The 19,492-nt window shown below is 48.8% G+C and overlaps 1 protein-coding gene across 2 annotated transcripts in view; it reads right to left on the bottom strand.

Moving 5' to 3' along the window:
* The window catches only part of Syn3 (synapsin III), a 431,748-nt gene that overhangs the window by 60,250 nt on the left and 352,006 nt on the right, over positions 1 to 19,492 (bottom strand). For both annotated transcript variants that reach the window (XM_005083805.4, XM_013123359.3), the window contains exon 7: positions 6,256 to 6,318. In XM_005083805.4, the coding sequence (XP_005083862.1) occupies positions 6,256 to 6,318 (63 nt within the window). The remainder of the gene's footprint in view (positions 1 to 6,255; positions 6,319 to 19,492) is intronic.

Genomic DNA, 19,492 nt, shown 5'->3' with positions numbered 1-19,492 from the left:
CTGTGGGATAACCCCTCATCCAGGCAGGGGGTTTGTAGGAGGAAAATAGATGCCGCCATTAACCATGTTACTTACTTACTAGAGGCGCATACAGATGAGGTAATAAAAGAGCGGTTTACCACACCGCTAACCACACCCACTTTAGGCATGACTAAAGACATATACGGACGTAGGCGGTGAACTACGTCACTAGCCAGGCCCACTTTTGGGCATGGCTAGGGGCGTTATGGAGGAAGGTATAAAAGACTGAACAGCGGAAGTCTAGTTCTCTTTTTCCGGCTTTAGGCTTCCAGTTTGGAAAACTACTCGGCTCATCTGGGTTACTTGTTTGTTTTCTTGTGAGTAATTTCTACAATAAATACTTACTTTTACTTTCAGTAAGTGTGCCGTTTATCGTTGCAGCATCAGGGGTTTAGTAGGGACATTCACAAGTGAGAAACAAAAGACTCCAAAGGTCAGTGCTCGCCCAAGGTTATACACTTCAGAGGTATCTGAGCTGGGACTTCACCTTGGGCTCTGCCCCCCTCAACAAAGTGAAGACAAGTCCAAACTCCATGAAACTGGAGGCAACAAGCTGGTGTCCCAAGATTCCAGAGCAGGCCCACCTGAGCGATCACATACTTTAGGGTAAGGGTAAGGCCTGGGGTCCCCAGACACTTCAGCTTCCAGTGGCCTCTATATATATGCAATGCCACGTTCGAGTGCTGTGATGTGGAAAAGGCCGCGCAGCTCTCACCGCCTCGGCACTGACCTCCCTAGCATCGCAGGCTTCACCCTGGAAGGGGTTGGTGGCATAATTCTTGGGGCCGTGGCTGGAAGTCAGGCTCTGCCATTGCAGCCTCAATTGCCCAGAGGCTTAGTGGAGCCTGAGAGAGAACATGTTTCTCCCATTCCCAAACACGCATGTGCTCACTGCCAAACACAAGCCCATTTCCATCCTCCTGGCCTTCTGGGACAAACAAAACTGCCGGCTTCCCTAAACTCCAGTTCTTTCCAAGAATCCAGAGATGTGCTGGGTTTCCCTCCAGGAAGCTTGCTGGGCAGCTGTCCGTGCTGCCGGGAAGGCAAGTGGGTGTCTGAGGACACTGCTCCTCCTGTGGACTGATGAGAGACCCTATCTCAGAAGACAAGGTGGAAGGCTCCTGAGGCATAAGACCTGAACGACACCAGGCTGTGTTCTGTGTGGGCTGGTAGCACTTTGGGGAAGCTAACCTCCTTAAACATGGGCACAGAACACATGGAAACAATGTCATGTACAGCCTTGTGAGAGTAACTTCTTGATCTTAGTTCATCTCACCTGGAAAATAGGTTTTGATAGTGAAACCTATATAAAAAAGGTTTGCTCATTATATTCTCCCTCTCTCCCTGTTTCTCCTCCCCACCCCACCCCTGTGTGATGGGGGTCATCCTTCTGTATATGTGTTTCTTTTATTGGTTGACTAAAACACTATTTGGCCTACAGCCAGCAGAGGCAGGAAGATAGGCAGGACTAGGAGATGAGGAGAATTCTGGGAAAGGTAGATAGAGAAGGGCCAGAAAGAGTCACTGTGTAGACCACACAGGAGCAACAGGTCTGCACCCTTCTCCAGTAAGATAAGACCAAGTGGAAATACATAGATTTATAGAAATGAGTTAATAATTAAGACAGAGCAAGCTAATAAGAAGCCCTAGTCATTGGCCAATAATTAATGTAGCATCTGTGTGCTTATTTGGGGCTCAAGGGTGGCAGGACCAGGTGGGACACCTGTGTGTGTGTATGAATGTGTGTGTGTGTGTGGTATGCACATGCTTTTGTGTGTGTGTGTGTGTGTGTGTGTGTGTGTGTGTGTATGTGTAGTGAGCACATGCTCTAATGTGTGTGGAGGCCAGAGGTCAGCCTTGGATCTTACACCTCAGGAGCCTTATACCTTGTCTTCTGAGATAGGGTCTCTCATCATCCTGGAACCAACAGATTCATCGAGGCAGGGCAGTGAGCCTCAGGGATCCACCTGTCTCTGTCTCCCTGGACTGGGATGACATGAACATGCCACCATACCTGGCTTTGAAAACAAAAACAGATTCTTAGTCCTCATGTTTATAAGGCCAGCCTTTTGCCAACTGAGCTGCCTCTCTAGGCCTGCATTCTACCATCTCTCTAGTGTCTATAACTGTCTAGCAGTGGGGAGGGGGTCATGTGGAACCCCTCTTTTTGAGGGTCCAGAGAAAGGCTTCTGCTGGCTTTCCTTGTACAGTGTCAGGATGTGCTGGCAGACACTGCCAGGAAAACAGAAAGGAAGCAAGGGAATCTTATCTGCTCCAAGATGGTTTTGGTTTTTCTTTTAGACATGATGCATTCCCTGGAGGGTCTGTGTGTGTCAACATCCACAAGAACAGGCGACTTATTCCTTCCGTAGGAAGCTGTTGACAGGCTCTGTCCCTGTGACAAATAGGGCCTGAAGGTGGTAAACCTAGGTTTGATAGTTATCAGTCTTCATTCTCTTGAGATGAATCTTAACAATCTTGGCTGTAGGCCTGGTGTGAGGTCAGTGGACCAGAATACAAGGGCCATTCTTCTGGGAAAGGTCAGTGCTCTCCTCAGCGGTACTGCCTGTTCCTCAGTGGGGCTCTGCGAAGTCCCTTTTACGTCCACATCCGTTCTCCCCTGAAGCTGGTTGCCTTATCTTGGGAAGACATGATTCCACCAGGCTGTTCCTATGTCTCTGACCTCACAAGTGAACTAATCTGTCATGGAATTGTTAGGATCATGTTGTACCCTACTCAAAATATTTCCATATTGTGTAAACCAGGTCTCTCAGATGTCCCCTGCTTGAGAGAGTCCTCAGTGGTAAGAGACTCCATGTCCTAAGTGGGTTGAACTTTTTCTTTTAAGTCCCACATCTTCTCATTGTCTTCCATCATGCCCCACGTGTAAATACTTTTGAGATAGCTCTCACCGGGCAGCACAGGCTAGCCCTGTGACCCTACTACCTTAGCCTCCTGAGTGCTGGGATTACAGGTGTCTTCATACCTGCTTTATCCTTACTTACATCGGAGATGGGTCTCCACGATTTTTTGAGGGCAGGGACTGGGTCTATTGGTCGTCTGACTCCCAGGGTAGAATAAACACAGGTCTGTGGGTGTACCACATGAGCTTTAGGGTGGGTCAGTGACTGCACCCACTGGGTCCTGAGTGGGCTTTGAAAAAACACCAGGGCCACTGATACCTCCTTACCAGGTACCTTCAGGGCATGCTTTCCCATCTCCCATCTCAGGAGAAGGTACAAGGAGCCTAAGAGGCTCATGTTGTGTTCTTTATCTTCTCAGCATGAACATGACATCATCTGCTGTGTCAGCTTTGCATGAACATGACATCATCTGCTGTGTCAGCTTTCCCAGAGTGTTCCTTGCAATTTTCTCACTTCAAATCTAAGGGACACAGCCCTTTCCTCTGTGTCAGTATTCTTGAAAACCCGTCTCTATTTTGGTCTATGTAAGCTTCTTGCTTTGGGGATTGACTTCTTGACCTTTGGGACATCCCTCTTGTCTGTGCATTGCATTCATCTCTGAGGACACGTCCTTATTTCCTCTTGGTGATTATTTTAAGCTTTAGTGATATAATTAAGTCCTTGGGAGCCCTTAATTTTACCGGAGCTGTCCAAGATGGTGATAGTGGACAGATGGGAAGGGGCACCTAGAGAAACAAGGGTCAAGTGACAAGAACTTGGTGACCATTTGGACATGGAGGAGGCAGCGATGACTCATACATCTCTGAGCTGTTTGTGCTGGAGATGGAAAATCACCCAGGGTCTGCGATGTGCCAGCCAAGCCTCCACCCCTGAGCTAGCCTTGCCCTTTGATTATGGTTTTGAAATAATGAGTGACAGGTTTCTGCTGCAGACACAGAAAACTCAGGAGAGGAAGAAGAAAAAGAGAAGGCAGGAGACAACAAACATTGTTTGAGGTGTCTCCATAGAAACAAGGTAACAAAATGAAGAGGTAATCGGAGATATAGGAACTATGACTCAGGAGGCCGTTGACATGAGGATGCCAGCTAAATCTGGGGGAGCTAGTGAGAGATAGCAGTGGGCTTATGGCATGGCCGTGGTCAGGGATGGCACAAGAGAGTTCCTTCTTGAAAGAGACTAAAAGTATAATCAGCGAAACTGAGGAAGAAAGCCAGGAGAAGAACTTGAATCCGAGGCCACCGGAGGGTAAGAAGGGATGCTCAACAAGCTTAGGTAGAGACTTCAGATCAGGACTGGATCGGCATGAAGGCCACTGGGAACCCTGGGGAAGACGCTTTCAGCCCAGAGGGGGCAGCGGCTCCCGCAGAGTGTAGAGGAGGTCCTTAGGAGAAGGGAATGGGCAAAGGAGGCAGCAGCTTCTAGAGCAGACCCGCTCATCCTGTTCACCGGGCCTCGCCCTGGGTCCTGGGATGTAGTAATGGGAAAAGAGGCAAATGCCCCCTTCTTTATCCTGTGGGTATTCTACGGAGTCCACACAGAGGTATTATGGTTTGGATATTAAATGCCCTCCCCAAACTCAAGGGCTGAATGTGTGGACCCCAATGCAGGAATTTATAAGCAGAGGCTGGGGGTGGGGGTGGGTGGTGACTGGATCAGGAGGGTCCAGATCTAATCAATGGATTCATAGCTTAATGGGTTTCAAAGGGAGTGGCTTTGTTTCACACTGAATCAGTCTGTGCTTTCTCTCATTCCTTCAGCTACTGTGACATGAACCCTGTCTGCTGTGGTCAACTGTGCCAGCATAGGCCCCCAAACAGGGCCAAGTGACCATGAATCAAAAATTCTGAAATGGGCAAAAACAGACAGACAAACTTCCTAGAAGCTGATTTTCTTAACACATTTTGTCACAGAGACAGGCTGATCCACACAGAAAGACTCATTTTAGAGGCTGTGATTAGAATCACCATCTAACGGGTGAAGAAGCCTAAAGAGGTTGGTTTAGAACTTGCCCCACCCTGCCCTGCCTCACCCTGAACCTTTGACCCTCCTTACGCCACCTGAATGGGAAGGGCGCGTGGGAGGGATCCTGCCACCCAGCAGGAGAATATAGACATGAAGTGCAGATTGTACAGCTGTCTAAGCTGGTCAAGGCAAGGTCCTCCCTCTCCCCCACCATTTATCACTTAGCTTTTTCTGAGTCCCGAGAGGTAACTGCTGTAGCTCCCTCTGCCTACAACTCTAGGATTGGATTTTCCTCTCTACCCTCACTGGAGGTAGAACCCAAGCAATCTCCCACAAGAGATGCAATGCTGGAGAGACCTTAGTTAGAGGTCCAAATGGATTGGTGCTTTCTCCAAACCGAGTTGAACTTTGACACTTGCAACTGAGAGGCTGCAACTGAGAGACCAGTCCAGCTGCCCTGGATATCATCTGCGACTGTGTCAAGTACACTGTTTAGTTTGGCAGAAGCCTGCTGACTCCAGGGGTCCTGCTATGCAGTGCTGCTTGCACTTTGGAGGTGCCAGCACAGCAGGTGATGGAGGGACAAGTAAGAGAGGAGCTTTCTGCACCGAGGAGACGATAATAGCTCCTTGGTACAAAGGAATCACTGTCGACAAAAGTTTTTCCTTCACATCTCTTAAGCTATAATCATGGAGAACTGTAAGCTATCAATTCAGGGTGATGTTGAGCGCTCAGGCTGGATGAGAGAGACAGTCCATGCAATGCGAGCTTAGAGGAACGCGTTGTGGGCAGAGGGGAGTGAACTGTTGATTCCTTCCCACACTCTTTCCTCTGGAGACTGGTCTGTGGGAGTCCTGGGGGCCTGCACCGGTGGGGGGGAGGGGCAGCTGTGGTTACATTGGATGTGTGTGTTCAGGGGGGAGGGGCAGCTGTGGTTACATTGGATGTGTGTGTTCAGGGGGGAGGGGCAGCTGTGGTTACATTGGATGTGTGTGTTCAGGGGGGAGGGGCAGCTGTGGTTACATTGGATGTGTGTGTTCAGGGGGGAGGGGCAGCTGTGGTTACATTGGATGTGTGTGTTCAGGGGGGAGGGGCAGCTGTGGTTACATTGGATGTGTGTGTTCAGGGGGAGGGGCAGCTGTGGTTACATTGGATGTGTGTGTTCAGGGGGGAGGGGCAGCTGTGGTTACATTGGATGTGTGTGTTCAGGGGGGAGGGGCAGCTGTGGTTACATTGGATGTGTGTGTTCAGGGGGGAGGGGCAGCTGTGGTTACATTGGATGTGTGTGTTCAGGGGGGAGGGGCAGCTGTGGTTACATTGGATGTGTGTGTTCAAGTTCTTTTCATACCTTTCCCATGCCAGCATGGGCATGTCCCAGCTTGATCACCACGGGGAAGTGCGGGGCTGTGAGCTGAAAGACACAAGAGGAAATCACTCATTAGCAATCTCAGAGCATTGCCACAGGGAGACTGTGTTCTACAGAGAGAGTCACTCATAGAATGCTGTCAGGGATCCCCCAGGGCCATCTGCAGGTGCTCACCCTGTGCTATAGCTGCAATAAGACCTGTGTCCATCTGAGATCTCATAGTCAGCTGGCCGGGAGCACCCAACAGTCTGCAGAGACAGAGGTGTCCAGACAGCTGATTTAATATTCTGGCCTTACCATAGTGCAGCTGCAGACAAAGAATTATGTGAATCCATGTCTGTTTCCTCATCTGAAAAATGGGGGAGATAATACCAGTGGCCACACAATGGACGGTCGTGAAATGGCAGCAATTGCTTTTCTTCCTTAGAAAACTGCTTTCCTATTTGATGTTCGTGGGTGCTTTGCCCACGTGTGTCTGGTGCCCATGGAGCTAGGTCAGACACTGGATCCTATAGAACTGCAGTTACAGATGACCCTGAGCTAGGTCAGACACTGGATCCTATAGAACTGCAGTTACAGATGACCCTGAGCTAGGTCAGACACTGGATCCTATAGAACTGCAGTTACAGATGACCCTGAGCTAGGTCAGACACTGGATCCTATAGAACTGCAGTTACAGATGACCCTGAGCTAGGTCAGACACTGGATCCTATAGAACTGCAGTTACAGATGACCCTGAGCTAGGTCAGACACTGGATCCTATAGAACTGCAGTTACAGATGACCCTGAGCTAGGTCAGACACTGGATCCTATAGAACTGCAGTTACAGATGACCCTGAGCTAGGTCAGACACTGGATCCTATAGAACTGCAGTTACAGATGACCCTGAGCTAGGTCAGACACTGGATCCTATAGAACTGCAGTTACAGATGACCCTGAGCTAGGTCAGACACTGGATCCTATAGAACTGCAGTTACAGATGACCCTGAGCTAGGTCAGACACTGGATCCTATAGAACTGCAGTTACAGATGACCCTGGGTTGCTGTGGATGCTGGGAATTGAATCCAAGTCCACTGCAAGAGCAGTCAGTGCTCTTAATCCGACACATCTCTTCAGTCCCATGTGAGGATTCCTAAAACTGTGACTTCAGAGAACAGCAGCTTCATTTTTCCTGGCCTCCAGTGATACCTCAGGAGCCCGTGGAGTCTCCTCACCACTCAGTCTTCTTCAGGCCACTGGCATTTGTCAGTTGTCTACACCCCACAGACACTGTGTTCAACAGCTCATGGTGGTGGCTTCTTTGGAGCATCCCACTGTTTCCCAGGCAACCACCCTTGCCTGCCTGTTGCATTGCCAGTCTCTCGGACACTTCTAATCCCAACACAAGGTTGGATACAGAATGTGTGCTTCAATATGCTCCATCAGCAACATTTCCTCAAGGTGTGGTGTGCGTGCATCTCTACATCTGATACAAATAAAGACTGAGAGGAAACCAGGGCTCACATCCGATTTGTAGCTTTCATGTCACTCCTATGTTGTCTGAAGGGGGTTGGCTTGGCTTGTAGGAGTCTATTCTGGTTTTCCTGCTACATAGTAATGAGGGATCAGTCTGTCCCTCAACAGGGGTCACCACACCCCTTCTCTAGGCTGTGTAGTCTGTCACCCTGCTCTGAGTTGTTCCCAACAATGCACTTGTTCTTATGTATCAGGGGCCCCGAGGAGCTCAGCTTTTCCCTCTGGGTGCCTACTACACAAAAGTACCGAATGAACTCAATTGCAAACTTGATTGTATTAAGAAACACTGAGGAGATTACTGAAGCACACTTCCGAGGGTTTGTGAGTGTATTTCCAGAGCCGGCTGGATCATGAGACTTAGACCTAATGGATGGATGACCTCTCGGTGGTCTCTAAACATGATGGCAGAGCTGGGAGGTGGTAAAACATTAGAGGCGGGTCTGGTTGGAGGAAGTGTTCTTGGGGACTACGCCCTGCCCTGGCCCCTTACTATCAGAGAGCCATTCTGCTTCCTCTCCATGATGCAGTGAGCTGTGCAGCACCCCTCCCCGTGATGGAATGACCCATTTGAAACCATGAGCCACAATAAACCCTTCCTCCATTATGTTGGTTATGTCAAGTATTTTGTCACAAAAACGAGAAGCAACAAGAAGCAAGGTATACATCATCTCATCACACTCCCACGATGCCCCTTGAGGTAATCTGGAAAAGTGCTCATCACTACCATCATCATCACTGTCATCATCATCATCACCATCATCATCATGGTCATCGTTGTCGTCATCGTCGTTGTCATTATTGTCCATGTTGTTGCTATTTAAGCATTTTACAGATAAGAAAATTTTGCCAGCTGAGAGCTGAGGACTTAAATTGGATTCTATAATTCCCACAACCGGTTTGAGTAATTTTGCCCCCTATTTCAGGCTAAAATTACCATACTCCTGTACTCAAGGTGAACCAACTTGTCTTTTTAAATAAAGAGGTAATATTTGACTTTGATACCAAAAGCAATATGCACTCAGTGCAAAAGTCTGGAGACTGCAATAAACTGTTAAGTATAAAAAAGATAATAACAGTTGTTCCAGACTTCCTGTCTGCTAGTCTGAGAAGAAAACCCTATAGTTGTTTTTTCATTTGTTCTGTTTTTATGAAATTGAGAGCATAGCACATATCCAATTTTGTTTCACACTCTGCACCTATAAGTGGTGAGAGCATTTCTGGTGGTTATTGTTTGTTGGCTTAACAGTTATAAAGTATTTCATGTCTGAAAGAGACTTCAAGCGCAGTGTTGGATATCATATTGATGAAGCAAAACTCTACCCAAGCAATTGAAAGCCATGATGTAATTCTTCCTGGATGTAACCTGTTTCCTCCCACCCTAGAGGGAATCAGTGTATGGTGTCTGTGTTTATCATTCCCTTGCATTTATTTATAGCCTTACTATCATATAATCCCTAACAAACATTATATGTCTTGAAACTTCAGTTTTTATGCTTTAAAAACATTCTTTCACACGCACACACTCACAGACACATGAACACACGCACACACACCCTCTCTCTTGTACTTCATTCCCCTATTTTCTTAAATCACCCCTTCTTCCCCCCAAGTCCCTCACCTACTCTCCCATCTTTTTACTTGTCTCTGACACACCGCACGCAGTTAGGGCCGCCTGCAAGAACACAGGCGTGGGAGCCACGCATTTGAACAGGGTCTTCCAGTGGCTGCACCATTGAGGAACACAACTCTCCCACCCCCAACTTCTGACTCCCTACAGCTCCTCAGGGAGGGATGGGGCCTCTTGAGCCTCTCCCCATCCATGATGGTGGCTGATGGGTCCAGCCTTTCGCAGGCTTTGTGTAGTAGCTACTGCTTCTGTGAGTTCATGGGGGCGCGTGACAACAGTCATAGCAGCTTTTCACTTCTCCCCATCCCCGAGCTCTTACATTCTTTCCACAGGTTTCCCGGGCCCCAGGAAGAGTGGCATACATATCACATCTGATCATTCCACTCTTATTCTTAGCATTTGATCAGTTGTGCGTCCCTGCTTTAACTTGTCACCCGCTGTAAACAAAGGCTTTTTTCACCAAGGCTGGGAGCAGTGCTGATCTATGGGTATAAACATAATGTTTAGAAGGCAGTTTGACACCATGTTCATAAAGAAAATAATCATGCTAGATTCTTCCCTAGGACCTTCTCCAACCTTGGGAGACTTGCATTTTATCAACCTGACCAGTGTGAGGCGCTCGTCCAGTGCATTTCCACCAGGGATATTTTGTTACCTGGCATAGTCATCACACCCAGCCAGCATTTCCAATTGTAGGCATACACACTCAGCAATCGAAAGGTTGGAGGCTTTGTTTCCATCTCATTTGAAGGCGGGGCTGGAGGGGAGGGGAGATGATGTTCTTTTCCCTCTGTCCTGTCCACTCTGGTCACATACTGCACTGGTGGGACCTGGAGGGAGCGTGGCATGCCACTGGTCCTGTCATTTACTCTCTGTTTAATTTTAGGCCAGATATTAGTTTCCCAATCTGCAAAAGGGGATGATAATACTTAACTTGTAGGGCTGTTAAGCAAGGGCATGGCAAGAGGAAGAAATGAGTATAAACTACTTAGCTAAAAGCAGTAAAATCCCAAGTATAAAGTCGAGGAGAGGGGAGGGAGGCGCTAGTAACAGGGAGATAATAGGGAGAACCAGGTGATGGAGAAGATTGGAGGTTCTGGTCTCACAGCACCTCCTGATCTGGGCTGGGGATGCTGAAATCACAACCCAGGAGAATCATGACCACACCACGAGTGCTCCCGGTTGGGTAACTTCAATATTAAAACTTTGACTGTGATGATTAACATTGATACTGTGCTTGAATGGAGTGAGAGACACCAAAGGGATCAGTTAGATTACAAGGGCGATGGCCTAAGTAGTGGTTAATCTATTGATGGGTTCAGACTTTAAGCGTGTTATCTAAAGGCAATTATGGAAGATGAATGGGGCCCAGTGGAAGGAAGTGGGTCATGGGGGTGTGTCTTTGGAAGCCATATCTTGCTGCGTGTTGTTCTGCCTCACCACATCCCAAGAACCAAGAACTGTGGACTGAAGTCTCTACAACTGTGAGCCAAAGCAAGTCCTTCTTCTCCATTAAGTTGTTGGTATTTTGTCATAGTGTTGAACGATTCATCGATGAGTAAGCCCCTACCACCAGAGCGTATTTTAATGAGTATATTTCCAGGAATTCTCCCCACCCATGTCACAGTTGGAGGCACTGGTTATGTCAAAGCTAACAGATTAGAAGGGGTCATGACACTCTCAGGAGTGGTGTCCGCTTTAAGGGACACTTTTTAAATTAAGATAATAGTGTTGAAATGATCACAGATATTCAAGACAAGGAGTCCCCCATCCCAACCGTGGTATTGGGGACTCAACCTAGCTCCTTGCACATGGTATGCAAATGCTCTAACACTAAGTTCCATCTCAGATCAAGATGAGGATCATTTACAGCTGTATCATTTTACCATCTCTGTATTTGTGCTTTATTTATCATTTTCATCTCCATGTCTGATAAAACCCACACAGGCATTCTATAATACTATCTGAGAATTTTACGCCTGTCTTTCCCACTTAGCATTTGTGGTGTTTTCCTCTTCGTGGTATATGTATAGATGGTGCATTTGTGTGTACACATATGAGCACCCATGTTTGTGCTTGTGAAGGCCAAAGATCAATGTCAAGTGTCTTCCCTTATCACTTTCCACCTTATGTTTTGAGACAGGGTTCTCTTACTGAACCTGGGGCTCAGTGATTGACTCAGTGCTCACCAGTGAACCCCAAGGATTGCCCTGCCTCCGTCTCCCAGTACTGGGACTACATACATGTGCTGCCACACTCAGGATGCTGGGAATCTGAAGTCAGCTTCTCACACCCAACTTTCTGTGTTGCCGTACATTCTTCTGACATCTCTTGCCTTGCCTCTCCATGCCTTCTCTAACCCTGGTGCCCAACCTCACCTGCCTGGTGTGCTTTTGCCCCTGCTTCACGACATCTGTCTTTTTACACACTCGTTGCACCTGGGTAGTTGAGGATGTTTATTTTTTCAAAGACAGCTCTTTTCTCTTGCGTTTGGAACCCAGGGCCTGCTTTGTCACTTAGCTCCGTCTCTGTCCACTCTTAATTCTACATATTGTATCATGCACACTTGTCCCACTGTGACAGACACAGTCCTAGCCTGGCCACTGAATAGCCTCCCGTTTTCCATGCGTATCTGTCCTGCAATACCTTGGTCACTTTCTTGTGAGTGGACACCTGTGTGTGCTTCTCTGTCTCCATCTCCTTCTCCCCCCTTCCCTGCTACTGCAAACAAAACCACACTAAACAAGTCTGCGCACGTGTCCTCTGAACTAGTATTTTATCTCCAGAATTTGGAAACATCATGACAGGTTTCTAAAGTAAGTCGTTTGATCTCCAGACATGGAAGTGGGTGTCCTGATTCTGCTTGTGAAGAGTCCACCCCATGACAACGTCTCCCTGACTAAGACAAATGGTTTTCCAGTCAGGAATGGGACCAGGGGCCCCTTGTGCAATGTGCCTCAGCATTCCTTCCTTCCCCAGCATCGCAGATGGGGAGCAAAGACATCAGCATGACCCTATGAATTCCCATCTCATCTGCCGTGCTCCTTCCCTTGCACAGTTTCTATGGACCCCAAGGGCCATTCCTGTTTCTTTCCCTTTGCCACATGCCAGCCCCTCCCCAAACACAGACAGGTCACAGAGGACAGAAAACATCTTGCTGGCTAGGCTATTTTTTATCTTCCCCTTTCAACAATAGCTTTATTTAGTTCCCTTGGGGATGGCTTCTCAGGGACCCTTTTCCCGGTCCCATGGCCCCAGACACTCCAGAGTTCAGTACTGCCCCATGGCAAGAGGCCTGACATCCTGCTAGAAGGGACAGACCCATCTTTGAAAAGAGATTGTCCTCCCTGATAAGGCCTTATTCAAAAGTACCCAAATAAGCTCAAGTAAGTGGGGCGGCCCTGTATTCTTACAGGGTGTTCCCTTGGGAAGATCAGAGTCCAGCAGGCTGAGCCAAGGCCAGCATTCTATCAACAGCGACCTAAAACTGAAGCTGGACCCGAACCGACACAGTGGGCACTCCTTCTCTACTCTGGGATAAGGAGACTTAAGTACCTGAAGAAAGGGGAGCCTTGCTGAGCCATTGCTATGGCTTTAGTGTGTCTCCAAGGGAGGCACAGCTGGGGACTTGCCTCCCTGAGACTGGCCTGGAAGTGTGTCTGTGGGATATTTTCCTCATTTAAAGAGAACTTACTTTTGCTATTTTGAGCTGTGTGTGTCTGCATGTGGTGTGTGCACAGGAGCTCAGAGACCTGTGGGAGCCAGAGGCGTCCAACCCTCTGGATCTGCGATCAGAGACAGCTGTGACCTACATGACATGAGATGGTTCAGTGGTGAAGAGCATTTCCCAAGGACTCAGGGGATAGAACTTGAGTCCTCTTGACCACGGAACCATTTCTCTATCTCTGTGGAGGGCATTTCCTTTTCCTTTCCCCTTTGGATACAGACTCTCTCTATGTTGTTTTGACTGTCCTGGGAACTCGGTATGTAAGTCAAACTGGTCTCTAACTCACAGAGATTCTCCTGCCTCTGGTTCCCAAGTACCCAGATTAAAGGCGGCCTTCTGTGGGCAAGTGCCATTCCTGGGCACTTGGGTTGTGTAGGAAAGCAAAAACAGCAAGCTACAGAAAGCAGCCGACAAGCCAGCGGCCCTCGGCTGTGGCCTCTGCTTCGGTTCCCGCCTCCAGGCTCCTGCCGTGGCCTCCCTCAGTGATGGAGTGTATCTGCTATGTCAAATGAAGCCTTACCTCCCCAAGGTGCCTTTGGCCAAGGTGTCATCACAGCAACAAAAAGCACCGAGGAGAGCCTCTCCCCAAGTGTGCTTGGGCGTGTTTCTTTATCACCCATTTCTGTACTTGCCTGTAGGTGTTCTGTGTGCCACGGTAAGACTATGGCATCCAAGGCCCGGTACAGACTGGGTATAGGATCCTCAGGAGCTAGAGCTACATGTGGGTATGAGCTACTGAATACAGATGCTGGGAACCGAAACTCCAGTCATCTGGAAGAACAGCAAATATTCTTAATCATGGTGCCATTCCTCCAGCTCAAGCTACCTTTTGTTCTCATTTATATACATGGGAATTAGGTAAAGAGTGATGGAGATTTTTCTAGAGATCACCATGGAGAAAGTGAAGCAGCTGGGATGTGCCAGAGCCCCTGGGGCTCATGTCGTCTGTCACCAGGCACTTTCTGCAGCGGGTGGACGGAAGCCAGTAGCCTGTGAGGATAAGGCGAGTGCCCATACTACCTGAGGCGGTGCAGACAGCAGCTCTGGAGCCAGGAGGCTCCAAGTTGATGCCCAGTTCCGACCCTCTCTCCAGCAGGAAACTCACTGAGGTCCCACCAGATTGAAGGGAGCAATGAATGTTACGTAGCTGTTGGCCACAGATGGCCTGCTCGCTCAGCAATCGCGGGTAGTGAAGTGGTGCATCTGTCCCCATGGACAGACTTCTGGCTGCGCTGTCTGGGCTCTTCCCTTCTCAGGCCCTATCTCAGACCCGTCCGACTGCTTCTTTCCTCCACTGGTCTCGCCGCTCTGTCCAGCCACAGGACCTTTGCATATGCTGCCCAGACGGAAGCGCTTCGTAGCTACTTCAGATGGTATCTCTCAAATCACATCTCTACGAAGCTGGGCCCTACCTCCCTGCCTGGGTCAGCATCTGATCACCTCTCTTTTTCAGGTTATCTCTTAGCCTGATTATAACTGTCCCAGTCCATCAACCTCTTGGGGAAACAACGGAACTATGTCTGTTGTTGGTTGTTGGTTGAGACCTGAGGACAGTCCTAAGATACAGATCTGGCCCAAGAAGCCCTCAGACGCCTCCACCTCAACCTTACAGCCAGTGTGGTGACACCAATCACGAACAGCACTCCCCACCTGTATTCCAACCTCAGTCACTTGATGGGCAAAGCGCCTGGGTACCTAAGACAGACATGGCAGCCCCACTGCCTTCCTTAATTCTTTTGCTAACCAGGCCCATGGCTGGCACTCAGAAATCCTAGGAGGTGCTTACTGAGAACCTGTGGTCTCTCTGCCCTCATAATTCTGCCTCTGTCTCATCTCCCTACCCCACCCCACCCCCACTGCTTTTAGTGTGTCTTGGAAAAATACTGGTGGTAAATTTGGAATAATTAAACTGATCATGCCTACCAGCAAGCAAGCATTCCTTTCTCTTACATTTCCTGTTTGCCTGAGAAATATAACAGTCAGAAATAACCGCACAGGCTGGCAGCATCTGCCCATGGACAAGCTCTCCTTGTTCTTGCCTGTGTGATCTTATGGTTCATAGCGGGCTCAGGCTGCCAGCCTACACCCTTGCCCCCCAGGGACTCTCGAGGTGATACTCAGGGGGGAACATCCTCAGGGGAACAGCTGGTCTGGGGGAGGGACCAAATAATCCTGAGAGGCCAGGTCCAGGAGCCCACCTTCAGGCTCCTGAAGATAGGCTGCCTCAGGACCTCAACTTCCTGGGCTGCCCAAAGTTCTTTCCTCCCCTCTCCTCCCCTCTCCTTCTTCCTGACTTTCCCTTTATTTAATTTTTTTAAAGATTTTTTTTCTTCAGCCAGGGTCTAACTACATTACACATGTGCCCCATCTTACCGCAGGAGTCTCCTTGGGCAGGTTTCATAGCCTCCCTGGTGGTTTGAATAAAAATGGCCCCTGCAGGCTTTTAGGGAGTGGCACTGTTAGGAGGTGTGGCCTTGTTGGAGTAGGTGTGGCTTTGTTGGAGGAAGTGTGTCACTGGGGTAGACTTTGAGGTTTCAAGTGCTCAAGTCAGGCCAGTGTGCCATTCTCTTCTGCTGCCTGTGGATCCAGATGTAAAGCTCTCAGCTCCCTTTCCAGAACCGTGTCTGCCTCCATGAGGCCACGCTTCCCGCCGTGATGACAATGGACTGACCTCTGAGTGTAAGCCAACTCCAGTTAAGTTTTTTCTTTTATAAGGGTTGCCATGGTCATGGATGTTTCATCCCAGCAATAGTAACCCTAACTAAGACATCCTCCCATCTCCTAGGTGCTTGTCTGTACAGGGGACAAAGTATACACCAGCACTCCATGGCTGTGGGGTCTGAGTCTGCACGTCAAGTGCACACTGCCTAGATCTGGATCCCACATGGTTCTCTGTGGGCAACAGAAATGAGAAATGGCATTCCCTAAAGATCCAAATACTCCAGCCTTACCCTCCATTACAGCTATGGACATTGTTTTAAAGGTTTTTTAAAAAATTATTTTAGGCAAAATTCCTTGGGTCCAACAGAAGCCAGGTTGACCTTGGACTTGGCACATAGCCAAGGATGACTTCCTGCCTCCACTTTCCCAGGGATGTGAGAGCAGTCATGTATCATCACGTATGGCTCAATATTTGGCAATATTGAGGCTCAACCCTGGAATTTCATTATGCTAGGCAGGAATTTGCGCACTGAGTTACAGGGCTAGTCCAAGTTCATGCTTGTTATACTTGTATTTGTCTTCTCTTTCCCTTCCTTCCTTCCTTCTTTCTTTCTTTTCTCTCTCTCTCTTTATTTCTCTGCCTTTTCTCAATATTGGGGATTGAAGCAGGGGCCTTAAGCATTTTAGGCAAATGCTCTACCACTGAGCCACAATCTCAGCCAAATTCATCCCCCTTTCCCTTTTTCTTTTTAGGACTCACTCTCTTCCTCTTCTTGGAAAAGCCTTGCCTTGAAAACAGTTGAAAGTGGATGGGTGGTGGTGGTGGTTCACATGCCTTTAATCCCAGCACTCAGAGGCAGAGGCAGGCGGATCTCTATGAGTTCAAGACCAGCCTGGTCTACAAGAGCGAGTTCCAGGACAGGCTCCAAAGCTACACAGAGAAACCCTGTCCTGAAAGACCAAAAGAAAAGAAAATAGTTGAAAGTCACCATTAAATTGATGGTACCGGATCACCCATCCTTCTCGTATGTGAGATGACTCAGGCGTTCTTTCAGCTATGCATGGAAGTGCTCACCTGACAGTGGCACCAGCCATCCGTGTTCCTCTAAAAGTCCCACAACACCTTCCATTTCAGTATTTTATTAACAGTAAGAGTTTTCTGGGCGTATGATTCACACATGACACGATTCACACTTTCAAGTGCTTGAGCCTGGGCTTGTTGTATATGCACACAGCTATCTAACTGCCACCACTGCCTAATGTCACATAGAATCACACATGAGGTGACCTTCATGATTGGTGCCTACTTAGCCTATGTGCACAAGATTCATCTACATCGTTGTATGTGTTCTTTTTATTGCCACATAACATTCCATTGTATAGGTTGTGTCTGACCCTTCGTGACAGAGAAGGGTATCCAGAGAGTATGACTACCCCAGTGTCTCCTGCCTGAGAGGACAGGGGTGCTCTATCTTACTTGAGGCCAGCAGGCACGGTAAGGGGCACATGTCCATCAGTACAACTTGTTCCTTCACTGCGTGGGAGAAGCTGTGTTGGGAGAGGCGGTGACCATAGCAGGGGCTCCTTTCCCAGTTAGTATCCCGCCTTCTTCACAGCTGTTAATGAGGTTCAAGAGGCAGACGGCAGCCCCACTTTATAAGTAATGGAGGGGCAAAGCCGCTGGAGTGAGGCTGGACCTTCAAGTCCAGACACCCCAACTCTGTAAAGCCACACCCTGTGTCCGGCCCACCCCCCGAGCAGCTCTTGACTTCAGGAGACTTATTCTGTAGATTCCAGACAAGCACTGGAGTGGACAGCCAAGGGGAAGGTGACCACGCTGCTGAGTACCGACGACAGGCCTCTCCTGGCCCTCGTCACTTCTCCGGGGGAAGGGTTGCCATTTGGAGTGGGAGAACAGATACATGGAGCACCAGAGGAGGTCTCTGGAAGAGCCATGGCTCCATATCAGGTCTGCGACATTTAGAGGTGGTGGGACTTGACTTTAGGGGAACCCTGCTCTCTATTTTCACCCCTTGAAGGAAGCAAGGGATGTGTGGGAAAAAGGCCAACCCAGGCTAGGCGGGCAGGGCTTGCTATCTCTGTCTCTATGCCTTTCTCTGGGGATGGATGGACTGACTGAGAGCAGAGCCAAGCCCCAACCTGGGCCAGGACTAGCCTGACAGATGAGGTTTGTAGGAGTGTGTCTTGATGGGACTCTAGGCAGGCTCATTAGAAGGGGCTATTTCTTTGGAGACAACCTGGAGTTACAAAGGCATGGCTGGTTTCCATGCAAGAAATCCTAGGGGTGGGGAGACTCAGGGTCCCTAGGGCTTGATCTATAGCACATGGAGGTCAGAGGTGACAGGGAACAGGAATCATAGGACAGCATGGAAGCAAGCTGTCCTATGAGCCCCCCCAGCAGGGTCCTGGCTCAGGCCAAAGGCTACAGTTAGGTGTCTTTCATGGGTAGGAGATTACCAAGACCCAGATAGAGGCTAGGGCCTGTGCTGAAGGGAGAGGCAGGTCTCTGGCTAATGGGCTTTTAAAGAGAGGAGTCCATGAAGACGTCAGGTTCCAGGAGACATGTCTGTGCCTTCTCCTAGTGACCAGCTGTGCTTAGCTGCAGCCAGATAGTAGACACATCCCACTTAATTCCCACGAGCCCCATCACAGTGGTGATACTTCTGACCCCAACACCTAATTAAACAACTGTTCAGCTGACGCTGAAGTCAAACCCATGCTGAGGACCATACTTTCTCTCACACTGGCCTACAGTCACAGGGATGGCCCAGACCCCACTCTATAGAGGCTCACGGGACAAAGGGGGCAGGGGATCCATGCAGGAATGACTTCAACTCAGCCATATAGTCTGACTAGCTGCCTTAAGAGGAAAGGGGTGTTGAGGAAGTACCATGAGCAAGGTGACATTTGTGTTAGGTTTTGCAGATAAAGTCAGTCTACCAAATAAAGAAAGGGCCGATGCGTCCATGAGGAGAGGACACAAAAGTGTGACTATCAGGAACCGTCATAGCCAACCACGGGGATGGAGGGAAATCCTGTAAGGGAGAGGCTAGGCGGTATCCACACCCAGAGACCTCACTGTTACCGCTCTCTCTAACAGATGGTAGACACATGGTTATTGCACTCTCTGCATGTTCAGGGGGTTTATGCTGGAAACATCAGTTTATAAAATGTACGCATTCCAACCAAACCAAAGCTTTGGTTACTTTGTTTTAGCTGCACACCTCTCCACCTCCCCAAACCTGGAGCTCCCAAAAATGAAGTCTTCTCCTCTCCTTTCAGAAATGCAAGCTGAAGTGTTTGGATGAAAGGGCAGAATGTCTGGAATTTTTACTTAAAATGATTCTGTGTGGTCTGGATGTGGAAGTGAGCCTAATGTGGTCACATGTGGGGTCTGACCTGGAGCTGAGCAGGAGCACAGGCATATTGCTCTGCTACTATGTGTTCATGCCTGTTTGACCATTTCCATCACAAGCCATTTATGTGTGTACATGTGTGTTTGTGTCTGTGTGTGCTCATGTTTGTGTGTGTGCAGCTGCCTATGTGGAAGGTGTCTTCCCTGATCTCTCTTCACCTTGTTTTTTGAGGCGGGGTTTCTCACTGAACCTGGAACTTAGCAGTGAGCTTTGGGGATCCCACCGTCTCTGCCTCCTCAGCTCAAGCATGG

The sequence above is a fragment of the Mesocricetus auratus genome, unplaced genomic scaffold (assembly GCF_017639785.1).
Source record: "Mesocricetus auratus isolate SY011 unplaced genomic scaffold, BCM_Maur_2.0 Super-Scaffold_100011, whole genome shotgun sequence".
NCBI lineage: Eukaryota > Metazoa > Chordata > Mammalia > Rodentia > Cricetidae > Mesocricetus > Mesocricetus auratus.
This window is presented reverse-complemented; position numbering and strand designations above follow the sequence as displayed.